Source organism: Eublepharis macularius, chromosome 1 (assembly GCF_028583425.1).
Source record: "Eublepharis macularius isolate TG4126 chromosome 1, MPM_Emac_v1.0, whole genome shotgun sequence".
Taxonomy (NCBI): Eukaryota; Metazoa; Chordata; class Lepidosauria; order Squamata; family Eublepharidae; genus Eublepharis; species Eublepharis macularius.
In genome coordinates this window covers 98,136,521-98,159,578 of record NC_072790.1, presented here as the reverse complement: position 1 = coordinate 98,159,578, position 23,058 = coordinate 98,136,521, and the positions used below count along the sequence as shown (strand labels likewise).

General features: G+C 39.4%; 1 protein-coding gene across 1 annotated transcript in view; it reads right to left on the bottom strand.

Annotated features, from left to right (window-relative positions):
- The window catches only part of ARMC2 (armadillo repeat containing 2), a 58,081-nt gene extending 35,552 nt beyond the window's left edge, over positions 1 to 22,529 (bottom strand). The window contains exons 1-8 of the mRNA XM_054980588.1: positions 22,463 to 22,529; positions 16,255 to 16,360; positions 14,117 to 14,355; positions 13,420 to 13,492; positions 12,312 to 12,483; positions 10,686 to 10,893; positions 4,475 to 4,557; positions 713 to 799 (exon numbers count right to left, since the gene is read on the bottom strand). Coding sequence (XP_054836563.1) covers positions 713 to 799; positions 4,475 to 4,557; positions 10,686 to 10,893; positions 12,312 to 12,483; positions 13,420 to 13,492; positions 14,117 to 14,331 — 838 coding nt within the window. The 5' untranslated portion in view covers positions 14,332 to 14,355; positions 16,255 to 16,360; positions 22,463 to 22,529. The remainder of the gene's footprint in view (positions 1 to 712; positions 800 to 4,474; positions 4,558 to 10,685; positions 10,894 to 12,311; positions 12,484 to 13,419; positions 13,493 to 14,116; positions 14,356 to 16,254; positions 16,361 to 22,462) is intronic.
- Positions 22,530 to 23,058: the final 529 nt, after the last annotated feature.

Below are 23,058 nucleotides of genomic sequence, written 5' to 3'. Positions count from 1 at the left end.
ACAGCAATACTGAGTGGAAGCAAATAAGTGAAGGGAAAGAAAAATTCTACACATTCCCCATGTGTAAAGAAAGGGGAAGGGAGATGAGGACCATGTTTCTTACCTTTCTCTTCCTATCTCAATAACAAAAATACTATGTGACATCACAAAGAGCAAGAATGGGACTCTAGAAGGCCTCCAAGCTCCTGGATTCTGCAGCACTGTAAGGAAATTTACCCCTACCACTGCTGTTTACAAATGGGAACCTCCAGTTCTACTAGGTTGTTTCCTTACATGGTTAAGGGTTTTTTTTTTTATTTCAATACTTAAAGAGCCAGGCTGCTGGTTCCTGGGTCCAAATGCAGCAAACAGACTCTTAAAACAATTAAATCAGTTATAGTGGCATAGTGACTAGAGTGCTGAACAAGGACTTGGGAGACATGGGTTCAAATTTTCACTCAGCCATATAGCTCACCAGGTTAGGGAGAAGGGGAAAGAAACATATTTGCCACTCTTAACCTCCTTAGAGGATAAAAACAGGCCATTCTTGGCAGGGAAAAAAATTATAGAAAGACAGATAACCTCAGAAACTCAGCCCTATAGGCTACCTACAGGGTTAGGAGGTAATTTAGGTGCAAATTTAGAACCACTTACAACCTGTCAATTTCTTTAAGCAACGAACGGATAATTTTGTGAGAGCTATAACAGGTTTTATACAAGAAAGATTACGTACCAGTCTCTAATTCGTGTAAAATTGGCAAAATTTTCATATTCCAGTAGTTTTCTTCCTCTTCAGTTTCATTTACTTCAAAATTATTATCTGAAATTTGTAGCCATGTTTTTTTTAAAAGCTGCACACACAAGTTTTCAAATGCTTGAGCCTCACAGAACAAATGTATATTAAGCTGTGAAAATACTGCAAATTTAATCCTTTATAACTTGGAACAGGAAGAATGTTACAACATATAGAATCATAAGGCAAAATCAATATCCATCTATCTTAATAGAAAAGCAACAGGAAACTCTATACACCGACACTGTCAAGTTCAAGATATTTTTCTGTCTCAGTGGTTTCTCTCTCCTAACCACAGCTTTGCATTTTGGTCACAAAGATGACATATTGGTCTGCATTTATTGGTTGCTGTTTTTAGCATTGAAGTGCAAGAGCCTTAGCAACACAGAGGTTTAGCAGGTTGAACACTGTCTTAACTTGCTAGCTTATTTGGCTACAAGCACATTGTTTTAACTGACTAGGGAATCACTTCTGGGGATTCACATTTTTGGCCTGCACAAATCCCCTTAGAAAGAATTCTGCAAGCAGAAAACTATTCTAACTGGGATAGTGGCACTGCTGCTGTTCAAGGGGCATGCCTAGCTGGGTCTCAGCTACATGTTAACTATGAGCAAGTGATCTTGAGGACACTTGACTCTGACACCACCAAATCCATTCACCCAATTCCCCACTCTTCCTATTGCAAAAATAAACAGGGAAAAGGCAAAGAAGTAGTTGAGAGTTTGTAAAAAGATCACATTTCATGCTATATATACCATCATACATCATATGCTGTATTTAGATGAAGGTAGGCCCCTGTGGAAGCACTGAGTCATTGCTGACCCATGGGGGGACGTCGCAGCACGACATTTTCTTGGTAGACTTTTGTTATGGGGCGATTTGCCATTGCCTTCCCCAGTCATCTACACTTTACCCCCAGGAACCTGGGTTCTTATTTTACCGACCTTGGAAGGCTGATTCAACCTTGAGCTGGTTACTTGAATCCAGCTTCCGCCAGGATTGAACTCAGGTCATAAGCAGAGCTTGGGCTGCAGTACTGCAGTTTACCACTCTGCGCCACGGGACTCCTTATGCTATATTTAAGAACATATATATAGCCATTTTTTAGATAAATATTGAAAAATAGTTTCATTGTCTAATCTACATTGCTCTGTCCTGTGAGATGAAATCATTTGGGAGATTTCCACTCCAATTGTAGACAGAAGTGAACGTTGCCTGATGTGCTATTCTAGAACAGCTAAAAGTTTAGAAAATAGACACTCTCTGCCTGTTCATATACAGCTCTTCAAGGCAGTTTCCAACAATCCGTAGTCATAAATAACAATAAACACATCAAGAAAAGAGTAGCAGCAAAAACAGAATAAAACTGGGATTAAAATAATTTTAAACAGCAAATTAAAAATTTATAGGTAAAAATATTTAACCCTCTTTCATCATTAAAAAAATCTGTATTAACTCACTACTGGAGGAACAGTATGCCCAAATAAGTCACAACTGAAAGAAGTATTTTTATTAGAAAGTGACTCCAGTTTAACATTAAAAAATTAAATGTTGTTTGTTCAAAATGAATACAGTTTCAATGCAACAGCAATTGAAATTAATGGTATCAAACCATAGAAACAGTAAATGCCACAAGCCATGCTGCTGGGGCTGATCAAAGCATAGGGTTACTTTCAAGCAAGCCCCAAAACTACAGTAAGTTTATTAGTGGGTATCAATTCAAAAAGTTTGTGAACCGCTAAATTACTATAAAACCATAACACTGCAAAAATATAATGGAACTATTCAAGCAGCCTTACACTTGTCAACTTCATTTAAACAATATAGCTGTTTGTGCTGAGACTTAACTTTTAAAATGTTCCCTTTATCCCAATGTCCTTGTAAACTTAAGAGTGTCTGAGTGCAAAATAGACCTTCGCTTAACAGCAGATGTCCCTATCAGAGTAACCCAAAGATAATCCAAGTTAAGTCAGCCAGCAGCACAGCCCTTATATTTAGCTAATGGCAAAAAAGTTGTTGAGGGGATGGAAGACCACATGAACATATGAGTGCCTGCTTGCCTGGGGAGAGACTGGCTCATCAAGGACAGAGCTGTTTACCATCTGCTTTACCCTTCCTCCAGCTGCTGGGACTATAAAGGAAGCTCCCCTCAAGAAGAAGGGAAGAAAGGAAAGCCAGCCTGACTGCAGAGTAGTTTCATCAAGGGCAGAGCTGTTGTCACCCGATTTCTGCTTTATGAACTAGCTTGTTAATGGCAAGTAAAGGTAAAAGTAAAGGTAGTCCCCTGTGCAAGCACCGAGTCATTACTGACTCATGGGGGGACATTGCATCACGACGTTTTCTTGGCAGACTTTTTGTACGGGGTGGTTTGCCACTGCCTTCCCCAGTCATCTACACTTTTCCCCCAGGAACCTGGGGGAAAACCAGCCTCGGAAGGCGGAAGGCTGAGTCAACCTTAAGCCATAGGAATTGTGAAAATGGCTTATTTTGCATATCTGTGAAATCTGATTGTCTTTTGTGAGTTTTGTATATTGTAAGCTGCTTTGGGTCAGTATTGTATAGAATAAAGTGGGTTAAAAGTGTACTTACTTACTTAACAAATAAATAAATAAAAATAAATAAATAAAGCTGCCCTATACTAAGCTATATCATTAGACTATCAAGATCAGCGCTGTACCTCTTCCTGGTCTCAGCAATGGGTCTTTAATACTACCTGATCCTTTCAACTGGAAATGAATTATCCTGTTCGCTCCAGCCATGGTCCCCTCAAATAACCCCTATATCCAAACACGATTTTTTTTTTTACAACACAACTTTGCAAGTAAAATAACCATAGTTAAAGCTTTATACTACACAAAGCTCAACTGGTTACCAATCAGTTGCCAGGTTCAATTCAAGTTTCTGGTCATTACCTACAAAGCCCATGGTCCCACATAACTATAGAACTGTCTCTCCAACCATGCACCACCAAGTGAGCTTGACTTATCCAAACAAAGCCTTCCGAGGGTGCCTGCTTGCCTGGGGAGAGGCTGTTTCATCAGGGGCAAAGCTGCTGCCCTGAATAGCCTGTACATGTACTTTCTCTGTTGTGGCTCCCACCTTGTGAAATGGCTTGCTTCAACACTTCCCTATCAAAACCTACCAATATTTCCAGGCTCCTCAGCACTATAGCATGGCCCACTACCCCAAAGGCTTCTAAAAGATCTCACAACAACAGAGGTGTATTTCTTTTATCTAACAAAATACAGAGTTTGTTCATCAGCACTACTAAAGCAGTCTCTGTCCTGAAGACAGAAAAAGAGTCAAGGACAGATATCTTATGCAAGTATTCCTGGAGCTACTCTGCTACTGCACATTTGATAACCTTTCCCCTCAAAGTAAAGTTTTAAACAGGTCTGTAATTTGCTAAGACCTGCTTCCTAAACAGGCCTTGCTGAATAATGGTTTAATAATTTCTTTGTTCAGTGGCTTTGAAAAATCCCTTCTGACAAAGAAGCACAAACAATTCTCTGTATTAAAGAGGCCAGCACCCTGCCTCAAGATTTTACAAGACAAGTACACTGGTCTGGGCTACAAGTAATGATCTTCATACTCCCCAGGAGACATTATTTTCTATAACTTCTGATTCAGTACAGTAATATACAAGAAAGGAAACTGATAAAACTTTAAAAATCTATGTTCAACCAATACTATATGACATACCTGTCTTAATGTCAGATTTAATCCAGTTAGTGTTGTCTGGACATGATGAAGGCCTGCCTGATCTCGTAGGATGTTCATGGTCACTAAGAACAGAAGGGAGAGGAGAAAAGCATTCAGAGATACAAGTGTAGGTAAGTACTTCACGACATAAAAGTGCTTTCAGTCTTCCAAACAGCCAATGGGAAAGTTTTTGACAAACAGGATGTATATCAAAGAACTGTAGTACACCTTTGTCAAAAATAGTGGGAGACCAATCAATCCCCTCATTCTGTCTCCAAACCATCTCCATAGCTAATGCATGCACTCTTCACTCAGGAAAAGCCAGTGGTCTTATGATAACTCCGTGACAGTATAAGGATGGATAGCTTCCAACAGGGAGTTAAGTTTCTCCCAAGTCCTCCCAAGCCTCAAATCTTCTTGTGATCCAGTCGGAGTTTACAATATGTAATAAATACAGCCAGCCTATACTGTCAGCCAATCATGGATTAGAACTGTACATGGCTAGTATCATATTCACAAGGAGAGGAGCACATAATATATATGACCTTCTAATGTGAACACTGAAAGCAAAAAGGGAGTCATTTTATTCCGACATGTCCACCCTCCAAAAAAATCATAGTCCCTTATGATATAGTCCCTGTGACACTGAGAGATCTCTGTCTTTTGGTGCTACACCTCTGAAGATGCCAGTCACAGCTGCTGGCGAAACGTCAGGAACTACAATGCCAAGACCACGGCTATACAGCCCGAAAAATCCACAACAACCATCATTCTCCAGCCGTGAAAGCCTTCAACAATATATCATAGTCCCTTATATTATAAATGAGACTATTAGATTGTGAATCCATCATTTGATATTTTAAATTTATGTTTCATTATGTTAGATTTAAGCAGAACTTTATATGGTGTTTTGCAGAGTAATCTAAGCATACCACAATGAAACCTTATACCACAAGAGGTCGCCCATTACTGAACATAAAATGCTGGCAAGCTTCTCTTCCAAGTAAAAGCTGAAAGGGTCATCAGCACTTCATATGAATTGATTATTACTGCCAGGAGATAATGAACTGGATCTGGATGCTATCTTTACATTGTTAAAATGTCATTCTCTTACAGAAATTTCTGCTGATACAGAAAATGTATATATTAATTTTTTAAAAATCAGGTAGCACACTACATACAAAAACTCTTATCTTAAAATGATCTGTAATTTCTGTAGCATCAGTGACATCTGCAGTAGATTTTCAAATTCCTCTTCTCTGCCCAAGCAATAGAATTCCACACAGACAATGCGCCTACTGATCTGAATGATCATTGGACCTGCAGGACTTCCTAGATAAGGGCAATCATCTGAGTTTTGATAAATAATTAAGAAGACAGCCATTTTCTTGGATTCCAGAGATCATTCCTGTTTATACCATTCAATAGTAATTTGGTGGTATTTACTTAAGGACTAAAATTTAAAAACAAAATTACGTTTACTGCCTGCATTGTCCAAGCTACTGGGCCATGCTTATGATGGCATATTTGTGCCTCAAATACACTTTTGCATTCCAGGAATTGCAGCGCAAGACAGAAATAAAATGGAGGGAAATACCAATTAAAAGAGGATATTACAATCATGCAGCTGTAAAAAAGTTGTAACTCCAAACATGTACCTGAGCAAACTGCAGACATTTAACATTAGAGATGCCTATTAGAATCAATTTTTCTGTCACTATAAATACTGAGTCTAAAGGGGCATCAATCCACTTATATAAGATTTTTATCTTTCAAACTACTTCAGTACCATAATTAGGAATTGTCAAACCATATTCAGTAACAATGGTGAAGCTAAAATAGAACAATCTGGTTCAAACTGCAAGGCAGTTAAAGATCTAGTGTTCAAAGGTAATAACAGTTAAAGAAATGTGAAGAACAATAGAGGAAAATATATTAGTTAATTGAAGATGAATAAATAACTTTGCAACAATGATTTTGCAAAGTAAGCTCCAAATTAAGCACTTGAGTATACTCACGAATTTAACAATTATCACTCTGTGTGAGGTAGTCTCATAAATTATAAAGCACAGTAGAGGCCAGATTTTTTGCAAGTAAGTATTCACTATGTACCAAAATTAATTTCCAGCCCTGCTGCCCTATAAGAGAGCACAACGAAAGCAACCTTGGAAGGTCCTATGTAGGTATACAGCTTATGGAATTCAATACCAAAATGACTGGTATGTTGAAGTAATACAAATCAAATTAATATTCCTTGTTCTATATCTGCTTCTTTCCTCTAGGTATTCCCTCACTTTGCATTTTTTTCCTGGTTTCAAGTGTCCAGTGCTCAGTCAGTCACTCTCTCTTTTCATTTTGTCCTTTCTAATATATTGTAGAAGGTACAGACTTGGTCCAGGACAAAAGCTGTTTTTTCCATCAGCTATGTCCTAAAAACATACTTTATAGGATCAGGGTACACATATCAGTGTTACCAAGGTTACAATTAAAACATTTCATCTGACTACATTACTATGAAATATTTCTAAACAACCACAGTGCACTCAAACATTGATAGCAACTTATTTTAGAAATGCTGGCATTTTTATTTATTATTTATTTTTATCAATAGTTGGGCACAACCAGGAGATCGGACACACTGTGGAATATATTTGGTAGAAGAGAACACTCTGGATCCCAAATGTGAGAATTAATTAGATAATGCTACATCTCTTGACCTTGTAAAACTGGCAGATGCAGATGCAATAGCATGCAATGGCAAGTACACAGCCCTAATCTATCTTAAGCAGAGCTGATACACTGGCAGGCACGGTAAGTGGTCCTAGGGGCTAATAACTATTAGTGAATTCAGTACCAAATGGGAAACAAAATAAACATTTCGCTCACCTTAATGGCATTAAAGGCATTACAAGCCAACAGCCACCATCAGTGAATAAAATGGGTCTAATTTTTGTTGCTGCTGTAACTAACTAGCACTTGGAGCCACTCTTCTAGGAAATGCAAAGAAATCCCTGCAACTAAGCCTCTAAGCACTTGATTGTTAGTTACCTTTATTAATAATAATAATAATAATAATAATAATAAACAACTTAAGCAGGCAACTTAGGAGAAGCATATTTCTGGCCAAAGAAGAGAAGATACAAGAGACTTGAATAGGGATGTGCGTTTCGGCATTCAGAATGCCGAAAGAATGCCGAAACAAAAGTGTTTCGGCTTCTTTCGGGGAATGCCGAAACGTTTCGGGGAATGCCGAAACGTTTCGGGTAGCCGAAAGAAAAAAGCCGAAACGTTTCGGGATTCTTTCGGCTTTCTTTCGGCTTTTCTATGGGAAAATGCCTCCGTCTTCCAGGACGCCTGGAGGAGGCATTTTCCCACCGAATAAGCCCAAAATTGGTGGGGACCTTCCTCTAACCCTTCTCTAACAACCACCCAAGTTTCAGACAGATTGGACTTTGGGGGGCCATGTTATGGCCCCCCAAAGCAGGTCCCCCCATCCTCCCATAAGAAAGCGAAGGAGCAGCATATTGTTAGCATGCTGCTGCTGATCTTTCTTCATTATTTCCTATGGGGAAAAAATGAAGAGGCAGGCTTCCTTTGCCAGGGGTGGCATTTTGCATGCAAAATGCCCCCCAGCCCTCAGGGGCCCTTCTCCCACCCCTCCTCCCACCCCCCACCAAGGCTCAGCCTGCTCCCACTTGGGGGGGCCATTTCATGGCCTCCCCAATTAGGTGCTCTAATCTCTACCACTGACAGCTGGGGGAGGCATGCAAAATGCCCCCCAACCCTCTGGAGCCCTTCTCCCACCCCTCCTCCCACCCCCACCAAGGCTCAGCCTGCTCCCACTTGGGGGGGCATTTCATGGCCTCCCCAAGTAGGTGCTCTGCTCTCATCTCTACCACTGACAGCTGGGGGAGGCTTGTGTTGCCAGGGGTGGCATTTTGCATGCAAAATGCCCCCCAGCCCTCTGGGGCCCTTCTCCCACCCTTCCTCCCACCCCCCACCAAGGCTCAGACTGCTCCCACTTGGGGGGGCCATTTCATGGCCTCCCCAAGTAGGTCCTCTCAGCCCCTAAAGTCCACCCCTTACAGCCCCACACAAACCCAATTCCCCCCCAGCTGCCACACACAGACCCAAATCCCCACATTAGCCCCTCACAGACCCAAATCCACCCCCACCTGCCCCACACCCATAACACAACTCACTTCACATCAGAGAATCACAAAGCACAATTCCTGTTAAAAACACTTTATTTCTTGAACAGCTTTAGGTTACACAGCAGGGGGGGAACACCAAAGGGCATGGCAGCACTATCTTACACAAAAATAACACAACTCACTTAACATCAGAGAATCACAAAAACACAATTCCTGGCAAAAACACTTTATTTCTTGAACAGCTTTAGGTTACACAGTAGGAGGGCACAACAGGGCATGATAGCAATGTACTACAAAAAATAATACAACCCACTTCACCGTTTTTGACAGCAATTGTGTTTGTGTGATTCTCTGATGTGAAGTGAGTTGTGTTATTTTTGTGTAGTACACTGCTTTCCTGCTCTGTGGTGCCTTCCTACTGTGTAACCTAAAGCAGTTACAGAAATAAAGTGCTTTTGACAGCACTTTTTTGGGGTGATTCTTTAATGTGAAGTGAGTTGTGTTATTTTTGTGTAAGATAGTGCTGCCATGCCCTTTGGTGTTCCCCCCTGCTGTGTAACCTAAAGCTGTTCAAGAAATAAAGTGTTTTTGACAGGAATCATGCTTTGTGATTCTCTGATGTTAAGTGAGTTTTGTTTTAATTTTTCTGTGTGGGGGACTGCTGGTGTAATGTGTCATAATGCTTTGCCTACTTGTACTTTGGAAGGGAGAATATAATTTTTTAAAAACTTTATTTTGTGTTGTTCTTGTTTTATTCTTTGTTGTACAGTTGGTTCCCATCATAGGGAACAATGGGGCTGGCTGGCCAGCCATCTCTGTAGGTGGTGGGGGAATTTGAGGGAGGGTGTCTGTGGTTCAGGTGCTCTTTCACAGGGACCAGCTGGCACTCAGAAGTGTGCCCACCATTGTGGCACCCCTGGGCTGTGCAGAATTGGCCAGGGAAAGAGAGTTTAGAAGTTCCCAGCATAGGGAACAAAGGGAGAGGGCTGGCCTTTGCCAGCCTGTTCCTGGGGTTATGGGTGTAGGGCAGGTGGGGGTGGATTTGGGTCTGTGAGGGGCTAATGTGGGGATTTGGGTCTGTGTGTGGCAGCTGGGGGGGAATTGGGTTTGTGTGGGGCTGTAAGGGGTGGACTTTAGGGGCTGAGAGGACCTACTTGGGGAGGCCATGAAATGGCTCCCCCAAGTGGGAGCAGGCTGAGCCTTGGTGGGGGGTGGGAGGAGGGGTGGGAGAAGGGCCCCTGAGGGCTGGGGGGCATTTTGCATGCAAAATGCCACCCCTGGCAAAGGAAGCCTGCCTCTTCATTTTTTCCCCATAGGAAATAATGAAGAAAGATCAGCAGCAGCATGCTAACAATATGCTGCTCCTTCGCTTTCTTATGGGAGGATGGGGGGACCTGCTTTGGGGGGCCATAACATGGCCCCCCAAAGTCCAATCTGTCTGAAACTTGGGTGGTTGTTAGAGAAGGGTTAGAGGAAGGTCCCCACCAATTTTGGGCTTATTCGGTGGGAAAATGCCTCCTCCAGGCGTCCTGGAAGACGGAGGCATTTTCCCATAGAAAAAAGCCGAAAGAATGCCGAAATAATGCCGAAAGAATCCCGAAAGCCGAAAGCCGAAAGAGATTCTTGTTTCGGCTTTCGGCTTTAACGATAGAGAATCTTCTTTCGGCTTTCTACTTTCGGCTATAGCCGAAAATTTTTGGCTTGCACACCCCTAGACTTGAACAGATGTAAACCAAAAACTAGATTAAGAACTGGGGTCCTGGATCCTGAATGTGTGGCTCTATAAGCCACAAACTGATACATGTACATCACTGAACAGATGCACAAATCTATATTAAAATTTCAAAAGAAATAACAGGTTTTTTTGCATATCGATGCTGCTTTTTCTAATGTAAAGCTACATGGATTAGAATATATAACTGTTATCTTCCATATCCTCTCCCACACACAAGATAAAATTACATATGAAACAAATACTATGAAAGACACAAATATGCTTTTAAGTATCCTGTATCAAAATGTCCCCCAAACTATAAAGACAATAGGAAAATGCTGACCTTTTACTGCCAACTTGAGATGGCGATGCTTTTTCTGTTATTTCTGAACAAGCTTGTTCCCCTGCTGCCTTATCATTATGCTCTTTGTAAGTTAATGGAAGACCTACATCTTCAAAGCCTGAATAGACAGTTAGTTTTGCTGAAAATTTTTCATTACTTCTTGGAATGTCACCCAGGATATCTTGTTCTTCAAAACTCAGCCTCTTGCCTGCATTAACCAAGAGTCAGTATTTTGCTAAAATATTCTTACAAAGCAAAACCCCAGTAAGACATCTTTGAAGTGTCACTAGAATTTTGTATCACATTTGTCATCACATTTTAATAACTGTCCTTGCTAACCATCATCAACTAAAAATATATATCAAAGGAACCAATGCAGGTTAGCCCTCTTTGTAGCAAAGATCATTCCAATAAAACATGGACTTCACCCCCAAAAGTAAGCTTTGTTTAAAAAATTAAGTACATATCAAGAGCTCGAATCTCCTACTCATATGATAACTCTTCTTTCTAAAATATACACAAGAACATTTTGGATCCTGTAGCATTAGTGAAGATGTGTTCAGACTGGATCATGGCTGCATAAAACAAATTTTATTCTGCAAGATTACTGTGGAAAATGACTTAAGTCTGCAATGATTTTGAACACTACTACCACTACATTCATTATTAAAAATAACTGTGTGATCAACCAACCTGTTTGGGTGTATCAATGCTGCTACACATAGCCCACTCCCATGAGGATGTGTGAAGGAGGAGCCAATATGGTGGTGTTCCATCCCCACCAAGAAACTCCCTCCCTCCCCCATGGGCTGCCCCGGACAGGAAAATTCTGTTGCATCCCAAGGTCTTGTGGAACACAAAGCCCTAGGATACAACAGAGAAACTTCCCATTAGGAGGAGAGAACACAGATTCTCAGCCTAGAAAACAGCTGAGTGGCCATGTTCTAACCTGTCTGCCCTGCAGCAGTTATGGGCCATAAAGTAAACAGATCATCAGAGCAGATCCAGGTGCCATCATGGGGGAAACCCACTTAGCTCCAGTAAAGATCCATTATGATCTACGTAATTGTTTTAGAATTGTGCACCCCTGGACTAGACACTGGATACAAGAAAGGAAACCAGCTCAAAGGTATACAAATGTGGTTTTTTTTAAAAAAACACACACACACTCAAGTAGCGGTACTAAGGCAAAGAAGTCTATAGTGGAAGTTTGTCTTTAGTCTGGGCCTACTTACTGATATCTTCATATGAACTGGAAGTTATTCCTTTGCAGCCTTCTCAAGCAGGATATACTTCTCTATTTGCATATGGTTGCTACTTATTAAATTCACCTAATCTTTACTTCCAGGCTTAAAGTTCAACTGGTGATTCTCCTGCAATTCTCCCCAAGAAAATCTACTTTTCATACACATACTAAATCCTTCATCCCACCAAGACCAGGTAAGAAAACCCCATTTTAAAGTTTGGTGCACTTGTGATTGCATTGTCTTCAGTATGGTATGACCTGCAAGTTATTTTAGCATTAAATACAGATTGAGAATCTTCAGATAGGCAAACCTCACATTTTAAAAACACATTTTTAACACACAACTGTTTTTAAAAAGAATTAAATGGAAGTGAACTTACTCTCATCTGAACTGAATATTTTATCACTGAGAAGATTTCCATGAGAGACAGTTCTAAACAAACGTGTACGGGCATTTCTGACTTTTCTAATCTCCTCTGAATCTGCTGGAGGTTTAGGGGGGGAAATGGGATACTCTTCGTTGCTTGTAAAAGGTAACAGCAACTTTGGCTTCTGTTGCAATACAAACAACAAAATACAACATATGAACTGGCTTTATAACATCTGCTAACGCAAGTGGTCTAATGTTAGGGGAAAGGTATTATGCACAATCATTGTTCCTACCCCAGTCCTTTTACTGAGAAACTTTTCTCACAGCCAATCTTCCAAAACCTTGGAGCCACCACTGGAAAAGCCATGTTTTATATGCCATATGGTATTACCTACTTGATAGATGACACCTGGAACAAGGCCATTAAAATCTCAGAAGACATGTGGAAGCTTCCTGAGATATGCCAGGCCCATACCACTGTAGTAAAAGTCTATAAAATCTTATTACACATTTCCAAAAATATTATATTCCAGAAAGTGCAACTTGCCATTAGGGGGAAAAGAATATGATAAATATTGAACTACTGATCTTCACAACATCAATCCTAATACACAGAGCAGAATATGTTCTGTGATTCCACAAAATCAGAGAGACAAGCATAGAAAGGGGTGATGGAAGTAAAACTGAATTTACTGAAAACATCAGTTTTCATTGTTTAAAAAAAAAAGTTTTCAGCCCTTGTGGCTGCAAGTATGTGCTTGAAAGAAGTATAGACCTCCCTTAAAGAATCTCAGAAACATTTACAAAGACCCTAAATTATAAGCTTTGCATTGTTTATTGGAACACTGTTTTAAGTTTGTGTATTTTTGTTTATATTTTGTTAATATTATTAATATTATTTTACTTACTGAAAAAAATTAAATTAAAAACAGGGGGTTTTTTAAATCCCAAAAGCTAGAAAAATGGCCAAAGAAAGATGTTGGGTGATGAGTGAGGCTTTGCCAATTTGTACAGGTTTCAGAATTTGGCTTTAGTCTTGGCACTGAATGCTAATGTCCTGGGTGCAGAATTTGGGGGTAGTGCAAGGAACACACAACTATGCTAATAGTAATACGCACATGATCCAGTGGACTAAGGCGAACATAAGACACAGGCCTTGGCTCAACTGATTCAAAGCTGGAAGCATGGAGACTGAAATAAAAACAGACTACATTAATATTAATTCATGCAGAGAGCTATTTCTCCATAAGAAGCGCATCTTCTTCAATAACACAGTGAAAGTGCTACTTTACCAAATTACTCTATATGCTCCCAAAGTGCATTCTTGGAATTCTAAGCAAAAGAGTAAATAAGGATTAAAGAAAAAAACAAGAGGCTGGCTACGAGTCATGGTATCTGCTTATTATATTAAACAAGAATTAACAATATGCTGTGGATTCCTTCTATACCTGCTACTGAATTACAGCCTATACCAACTTCTTCTATAAAGGCAATTCCTTTGGGGATCAGGAAATCGACAGAAGCTGGAGATGAGACAACCAGACAGCAAATCAGAGGAGCTTCCAACACACAAAACCTAATAAATTAACTCTGTTTTTTTAAAAAACAGGTCTGAAATACCTTTATCTATTCGTAACTCCACATATCTGGCAGGAAGAAATTATCTCCTACTGGAAGAACTGGATGATTTCAAACCTGACTTTTATATTTCTGTGACATTTCTGAATCAACAGCGGTAAGACACACCTAGAGTGCATTCCATTCCCTGCTCTCACAGAAGATATGACTATATCTCCTTCTGTCAAGCTTCCATACCTAAAAACAGAAGGTGGCCTATTTTCGGGTGTCCTTGAAGAGGCGGATCCAAATAGCTTCCTTTGTTCCTCTCTTGGTGTAAATGGTCTTCGAGTTCTTAACATTCTTAATGTATTTCGCACTTCATTTATAATCTCAGCACTAGTCTTCCGAACAGTTAATGAAGGCCTAAAGAACGCTTCTGAATTTTCCATATTTTTATTCTTTGATGACATCTTTTTGAGGTAGCACTTCACACACTGCACAGAAGAAACAAAATATAAAACCACTTTATAGTGGTTATAGCGCTTATTAGCAACGTCAATTTTTCACAATCCAGATCGCACACTGATGTACCTCCTGACTGCATTGTTCCAGCTGTTACTGCCATATTTGCCACTTTCTTCTGCAGTCAAGTAACACCAAGAAATATTTGTACATCTTTAGCATTAAAACATATAATTAACATAGGATACTTTTGAATGACTTCTAACTGCACACAGCCTGTGCCTGGTATAGGATCACCTATCAGATATCTGCTACCTTCCAGCCTATAAGGTGATTATTATGTAACCAAGCATTTGCATAGGAGATATGCTGATTCCAAATTTGTAGTCATATATCAGATTTGTATATTAATGACCAAGTAGCTCAAGCATGCATGCAGTGAACTTTACATGTGTAGGCCCTATGCTAACTATGTCCAGTGTGTGGATATCCAGAGCAAAGGAGCATCATGAAAAAGTGTTTCACCTCTGGCTACATATTGCAGGTAGCAGTTGTATGCATATGGAGATTCGCAGATCACCTTGGAGACAGATGCAAAATGGAGCTTACTCATACGTTTCAGTATCAGTTATACATTGAAAAGGCCAAAAATGCAGAATAATATAAAATAACGACTGTACAGAAAATGCCCCTCTCTCTTTCACTCCATGTGCGAGAACAAGTCTCTAAAGCATCACTGGACTCCTATTTTATTTCACCATTGCAGACAAACATGGACACTCATCTGGGATTCTCAAAGCAATCTGGAATTATCTTACATAGAACTGTTTGAATTCGTGAAAGATATGTAAAATTTCTTGAAAATTTGAAGCCATGGGGAAAAAACGTTTTCCTACTTTTTTGGGGTGGGAAATTAAATATATACAATGCTTATTTTCCTGTCATACAGGAACTTCATTTACTGATTTAATAACATGATATGCTTTATTTATATCTTAGCATATTAAATTGTACTATTTGGCATATTTGTGGAATTTAAAAGTATAAATATCTTCATTTTCTATTAAAAAATTGCAAGTATACTTATACTTGGCTAAGAATTGCAAGCCACTGTACCCTATGCTAGCATAACACATGTATCTTTAATTTTTGCCATCCGAGAGGTAGGAAAAATATAAGTTGAAGGTAGAAAATGAATTTTGTAATTAACAACAAAAGTATTATTTGGACAGACACTCTCATAGAAACATCGATATGATTGCCAGCATGTTTGACTATTAAGCTAAACTTTATATAAAGCAGAATACACTGAACTATTTAATAATGAAATATCATTAAACGTATGGATGATGGAGAGTGCTGTCAAGTCATAGCTGATTTATGGCAATCCCGTTAGGGTTTTCATGGAAAGAGACTAACAAAGATGGTTTGCCATTGCCTGCCTCTCATTAAACATGTAATAGCATGTTAATTGTTGACAAAATTATTTACATTTAAACATAAAAATACTGGAAACATTGTATGTACAGTATAAGACTTTTTCAGTCCTCCCCCAAATTCCCAGTGCTTCCACTGGAAAGACTGAGGAAATTCTTACACTTTTCCATGCTTTGTAAGGCAAGGCTGTTCTTATTCAGAAGAAGAGTATATCACAGGAGACATGGATGTAATTTGAAGATGGGATTTTGTTGTCCAAGCATGGTCTAGCATTCCAACAAATTCAATCAACAAAATGCTTTATGCTTGATTTAATACAGGGCATACAGAGAATGGTTTGAAACCTAATGGAGAAAAGCAGTCCCCCTGGACAGTTCCAAGTTTCATAGAGTATTGAAGTTCTAATTATTATTGTCTTACCACTTCATTTTTAATGGCAAATAAACAACACAGAAATACAGGAAGTCAGCCTAACACACATAAAATATACTCACCGAAAACTTCAAGCGCTATCCACTTCAGAGCCAAACAAAACAGCTTCCTGAATCCATAGAAAACTTCATTAGACAACCATATAAACATCCACAAGCTGAAGCAAATCTGAAGACAGAAAGAAAACATTTGCTGTCAAAACAAACAATACAAATTATCAAGGGTCCTTCTAATAGAAAATAAGTGTTGCTTTCTACTTTCAAGTGTAAACTGTACTTAATACTTTAAAAAGTATTAATATCCTATAGAGGATTGATCACTATCAAAAAATGCAAGTTGCAGGCAATCCATGCATCAATAAAGGAGCCCTTCCACATTTACACAACTTGAGGCAATGTATCAACTCAGCTTCTTTGTAGATACTATCAGCAATCTAATTATTTGTAATTTGCTGTTTCACTACTGCATAAAAAAACACCAATTTTGCTTTCAGTAATATTTCTCAGAGTTCAAGGTTTGCTTCCTTTTGTCTTTTTCAAGTCCCTGTTTTTTCTCTTTGTGCAAATAGTGTGTAGCCTTAGTTTTTCAGAGGTTCTTTCTTTTAAGGTAAATGTACAAGTTGGTTTACACATTCATATATCACTTGATTTCGCTGCACCAGGATTGTATACTTGTTGACCTACACATGAACGCATGAAAAATATTGGAGTTTTGGTGATGAGAAAATTCCATTTACAACAGCCTATTCACACATGCATATCTTTGCTTCATGTTGCAGTCATCAAGTAATAAACATGTTTGTGTGAACCATCCCAAAGTCATTGTTACATAGATTTTGTGGAAAATTCGTATGACCTTCCAAAACACAGAGCATGCCATCTTTTTTCCTCCTGTCCCCTCAAAGCCTTATTGCGGAGGTTTCCACTGATGCTTTTCCTGGTATCTGCCAAATGGTAGGACCAGATGGGGCTTTTTCAAAGCACGGCTTCTGATTGGCCATTAGAGTATTGATTGGCTATGCAGATTTTTAAAAACATTGCTTTGGCAAAAACTGCTTTCTTAGCACAAGGATCTTCAAAGTGTGACTGAAAGTAAGCTGTGGATGTTTCTGTCTCTTGCTGCAGCAGCCATTTTGTTGCTGCACCCATCATGCTGTATCAGAATTCCAAACGTGCCTGCAGGCTCAAAAAGGTTGGGGACCCCTGCCCTATTGCGTCTTTTTAGAGATTCTGATTTTAATTCCTCAACTAGCTGACACATCCTAAGTTTGGAGTTCCTTAATCCTCTCTCAAATCATACTATGTTTCCTCTCATCCTAAACACAATATAAACTGATTTTGTTTAGCATAAGAAGCTGACAGTTGAAGCTGAAACTCTGGACACGATTTAGCTCAACTATCTCCAGTTGCATTCAGTAGTTAAAAATCAGGGAAGTACTCAGCTAGCTTGGCATGGCCAAAGGGCATAGGTTTCTCAGGCTTTCACATTGTTACAAGCTGCTTTTAACAACCAGGGGTCTTTCTTTCAGCAAAGTTTATCTGCCACTGCCAAATCTTCTTATTAACAAATACTTACATTTCTGAGAAATCCCAGGATTCCAGACCTGCTTCAGGCATGAAAACCACTGTTCTAACGCATGTAGTTTAGCTTCTGCATCACAAAATGGGGAAAATGTATTCAAGAACCACACAACCTTTAAACAGAACAAATCCCATGAGGAAATTCCTTTGCTGAATACAGGAATGAGGCTAGAGGATGGGGCTTCCCATTTGATCTTGCCCTACCTGTGGGTGCGCCAAAAAGTTTTTAAGTATTAGTACTGCAAGTCTCACTATTACTAAAGTAGCTTCAACAATGGTTATATGTGTATCAAAGTACAACATACAATTTGTACACATATCAAAAAGTCACTAATGTAAAATTCAGGGCCTGCATAAAAATGTCCTAAACTCACTCTGCATCACCAAGGTCTAAAACAGGTTTGTTCCATACAGAAACCCTAAAAGTGAATGTGCTTGATGACATTTGAACAGCAGCTCTACATTGCAGATTTAAACTATGAACGATGTTCCCTTTCTTTGGGGAACTAATGATTATCAAACTGATAAAAATGTATAGTGAAGGTAACAGAAACACACCCAGTATGACTTTTCAAGATGGAGGATTATGGCAGAATTGGGCTGAGGAGTTAATCCCTTCTATTTCATTATAATCTTCACACTGGAATCAGGATTTTAGCTCACAGGCAAACCAGTTGGTTACATTTCATTTACAATGCATGAACATTTTTATTGCCATAATCAAAAGTTAAATTTGTCTCCAGACAGAAATATAAACATAAATCCATTTTCTTCTTTCAGGTTCCATTTCTATTATTTTCCCTGCTGAACTGTTTTATAACACCTCTTTAACTGTTCTAATATCACTGGTCTCCAGTCTATGAAGAATTTACTTCCACAGCAAAATCCTTACATTTTGCTCCTGAGGTATATCAATTATTGGATTAATATTCGCTGCTTTAATTAACCAGCTGGAAACCTGGGAGAAGAGATCACATTCTGTGGAGCAGCCCCATTTCAGCCTGCAAAGGTACTAATTAATTTTCAATCAAATCTCCTTTCTATCTTAACATTGTCTACCTTACAAAGAATATATGATGGAAGTACTGACTGAAGACCATAGTCAGATCACAGAAAAATAGATCTGGAAGGGAACCCAAGCGTCATCTAGTCAAAACCCCTGCACAATACAGGAAATTCACTGCTATCTCCCTTCCTCACCTCCCCCAGTGGTCCTTGCTCCATGCCCAGAAAAAAGAGCCTCAGTGAGAAAGGCAGACTATGAATGACATAAATTAAAATAAATAAATAAACTTGCAGTATACCCAGCCAATCTGGCCTGGAGGAAAATTCCTTCCTGACCCCAATGTGGCAATTGACATTACCCTGGGCCTGTAAGAAAGGGCCACAAGAGCCTAGCATCAGCTTATCCCTTTATGCCTTCCCTCTCCCGATCCACATAAAGTCAGTCATTGCTTTTCTTCTCTCTGCTTTTTCCAAATTCTTGACCACCTCTGCTCAAATTAGATGGTCATGGCAAAGTTTCCATTTTTGAAATCATGCTTTAAAATCATATCAATATATTATTTGTATTCAAATGTCAGAGACATGTTTAATCTGAATGGAGTCCCTATATAGCCAGTACCTTTATGCCTTTGAATGAAATACTACTCTGAATTTGAAAAGTTTAAACAAATCATTATCAGTAAAATAAGAAAATAAGCGTTATCAATTATTTTAAAACTTCTAATGATTAAATTCTTTATCCCTCTAATCAACTCAGGCCCAACCATATTTAAGAGACTTCCTGCTTTCAAAGTCCCGTTCTAAATTCTAAACGAAACTAAGTAAGTGCGAATTTACTATCTGTGTGAAATTGACGTTTGGCCTGAGCAGCGATTGCTTTAAATAGCTCCAGAGTAATGCAACCCAGGGCCAGATCTACGGTTGCAGGCGCCCAGAGCAACCGAAGACCAGCCACTCATGCGCAGCGTGCACACACTCCCAGCCACCCGCGCTGCCTTTCGCCTGCCCCACAGGACAGGGGGCACGTGGCAAGCGCACTCCCTGTCCTGCTGCCCGCACGCTCCCGGGGCTGGCAGCTGCGCCCGGTGCCCCCTCTTTGGCGGTGCCGGGGGCAGACTACCCCCCCCATCGATCCAGCTCTGATGCAACCTCATATAGGAAGTGTAATTTCCACCCCAGCAAAGATGTAAAATTTCTGGAAATGTTGATGCCATGAAAAAAAAATGTTTCCCCCTCAGTTTTTTTTTAAATCTAAAATTTTTTGTGGGAAATTGAAATATATGTAATGCTTACTTTCCTATTAAACCTAAACTTCAACAACATAAAGTGCATCATTTATAACAGCATATAGAATTGTGCTATATGGCATATATATGGAATTTAAAAGCAGAAATATCTTCCTTTTCTATAAGAAAAACTGAAAATATAACAGAGTTGCAAACTGCTACATCCTATGCCTCTATAAGACATGTATTTTTAATTTTTGCCTTCTGAAAGGTAAAGAAAAAAGTTGAAGGGAGGAAACATATATACAGTAAACAAAAGAAAGCATATTATTTGAAAAGAAACTCATAGCGTTACAATAGGTAGGACTACCAACATGTTTGGCTATTAAGCTATTTCTAACATTGAAAACACTGCTTTCTCTAATAATGTATCAATAATGTATCAATAATATATCAAATACATTTTGGCATATTAATTGTTGCTAATGTTATTTACATTATAACAATAAAAACATTCTTGAAAATGTTGTATATATCTACAGTGTAAGAGTTTTTTCCCCAATGTTCACCCAAATTTCCCATTTGTCCACTGGACAAACTGGAAGAGTCTTCAGACTTTTTCATGCTATATATTTTCAATGTGAAAAACTTTGCTTTAAGAAGTATTTTATTCATTCTAAAAGATAAAATTATTTATCGTTTTTTAAGAGCTCCCCCAAATTTTTAAAAATTTTTGTTATAAAAAAAATTGGAAAAAAGCATCCTCCCTCCCTATTTTCCCAGGTTCTTTTCTGGCCCTTCACATCTTTCCACCTTAGTGCTGCAAGAGTCCGTTGTGCTATGCATATCTCTCAAAGCCATCACATCAAAGCCGTACTCAGCCAATTGATAAAAAACACAACATACCATTATAAATGTTGAAATAACCTGATATCGGTACCATAAGTAACCACAAACATTAAGAATTACACTTTTTATGTTGTAGGGTATGCCTGTTTGGGATTTGATGTTTACTCCCCAACCAGAAAAATAAGTTGCAACAATTTCTTGCTATATGTTCTAATGTTTCCAGTCCTTGTTCCATCTACTGCCCAACAGCCAAGGCAGTTACTACCTCTGGAATGATACATCTGAAATTCTATTTGCAATTAAAAACTATGACTATCCCATGCAATATCCTTGTTAAAGGGGTATGCAATATCCTTGCTAAAAGTATAAAGAGTAACATTTTTGTGAAATGGATGATACATTTTAAATTTTTAGCTTGCTTACGCTTTTATGATTAAATATTGTATCATATGCCTGGAGAACATTCATGTGACCGGTTTTAAATTACTATTCTTAACAAACCAAAGTTATACCAGCCTCTCCCCTCTACCACCACATGATTCTTTAGCCGGTGCTATCACTTCCATGTTAAGACACATATTGTTAAGACAGTCAGTTCAGATATTTAATTATTTAGATAAACCTTTTTGTCTGTGCTGTTCTCTACTTTCTAGTGCTTTAAAATACTTTAAGAGGGCTTCTTGCTACCACTTGAGTTGATATTTCTACCCTGCTTTTCTCCCCAGTGGAGACTCAACACAACTTACAAAGAAACACAAACATATAGCTTAGACAAATGAAAAATATACAACTCTAACTCATGAACTGGATCTGGAGCCACCAGGCTGGCTCACTCAAGATCACAGCCTATGAGCCACAGGTAAATTCTGATAATTGCTGTTCCAAAGAGATTAGAAGGTTCATTGATAGCAGCCCTGCATTCCCTAGCTGTGTAACTATAAACCACCTACTAGTTGACCCTCTCCCTAAGTATTACCTTCTCCACCTTCCTTCGTAGGCAGAAGCTTCTGTATACACACAACCAAATGTATGATACCTTCACTGGATACAACGTTGAGGCTCGTTTTGAAAGGACTTAAACCATAAATATCCGTAAAGATATGTAGATGGTTCAGAACTATTATCTAGATTCACAATTATCTAGTTCATACCAACCTCGCAAAGAATCTGTGTTTATTACATACGTGACTGTACAAATATGTTTATTATTCACAGCAGTTGAGAAGTATGCACAGCAAGTTGGTTCACACGGTTCTTCCCTGACCAAAGGAGCAATCGTAATGAGAAGGGTTATTACTTTCTACATGTCTACATATATATTTTCTAGAAAACAATGCATTCAGACTGCCGTTATTATTTCATCACTCTGAGATTCACGAATGCACTAGTGAAGATGCACACGCCTGTTACAATCACAGTCCTGCAGAGGGTTAACAACTGCCTAGAGTTCCGGCTGTTCATGGAAGAAGACCCCGAAAACCAGCCCAGGGACCCTTCACAGTAACTGCTCCTGCCGGCCAGTTCCGGGAGGACAGCCTCTGTTACCATTGCAACCATACACACGCGCGCCCACAAGCCTCGCTTAGCTACAGCAAAGCGACTTTCCACACCTCGCACTCCTGTTTCCTCAAGGCTGCTGAAGCAAAAACACCTTATCTGGGATCTACCAGACTCGAGAGAGGGTCGTCAATCCAAAGCGCTTTCTCCTCCCGCCGCAGCCGGCGCACCGTGAAACTTGGCAGCTCGCCCTCGTCTCGCTGATACTGAGCATGCTCAACAGCAGTTCCTGCTCTTCCTTCGTCCTAGCAACCACGGCGTCGCGAATACTGAGCATGCTCAGTGGCTGTCAGAGCAAGCGCCTACGTTGATCTTCGAGTATTCTCTGTGCCGGTCCTAATCGTTGGCGACTGAATAGGTTGCGTTAGAAAAAGAAGCCTAGCGTAGAACGTGGGGAAACAAATATATTTTTAACCGCAGTAGGAAGTGGGGATTTCAACGGACTCTTCTTCCTTACTGTCTTTTGCTCTCAAGTTCATGTTGATCTCATACTGACACTGCTTCTGCAAAAGTTCTCTCTTGCTGCCTTTTGTTTGGTCTGCATCAGGTCCCTCCACCCTTGTTCCACCTTTCCTTAATGGTTTCCAGAAAGCCTTGGCTGGATCTTCCGAGAACTTCTGACAGCTGATTTCCACTTTCTTGTTATTAC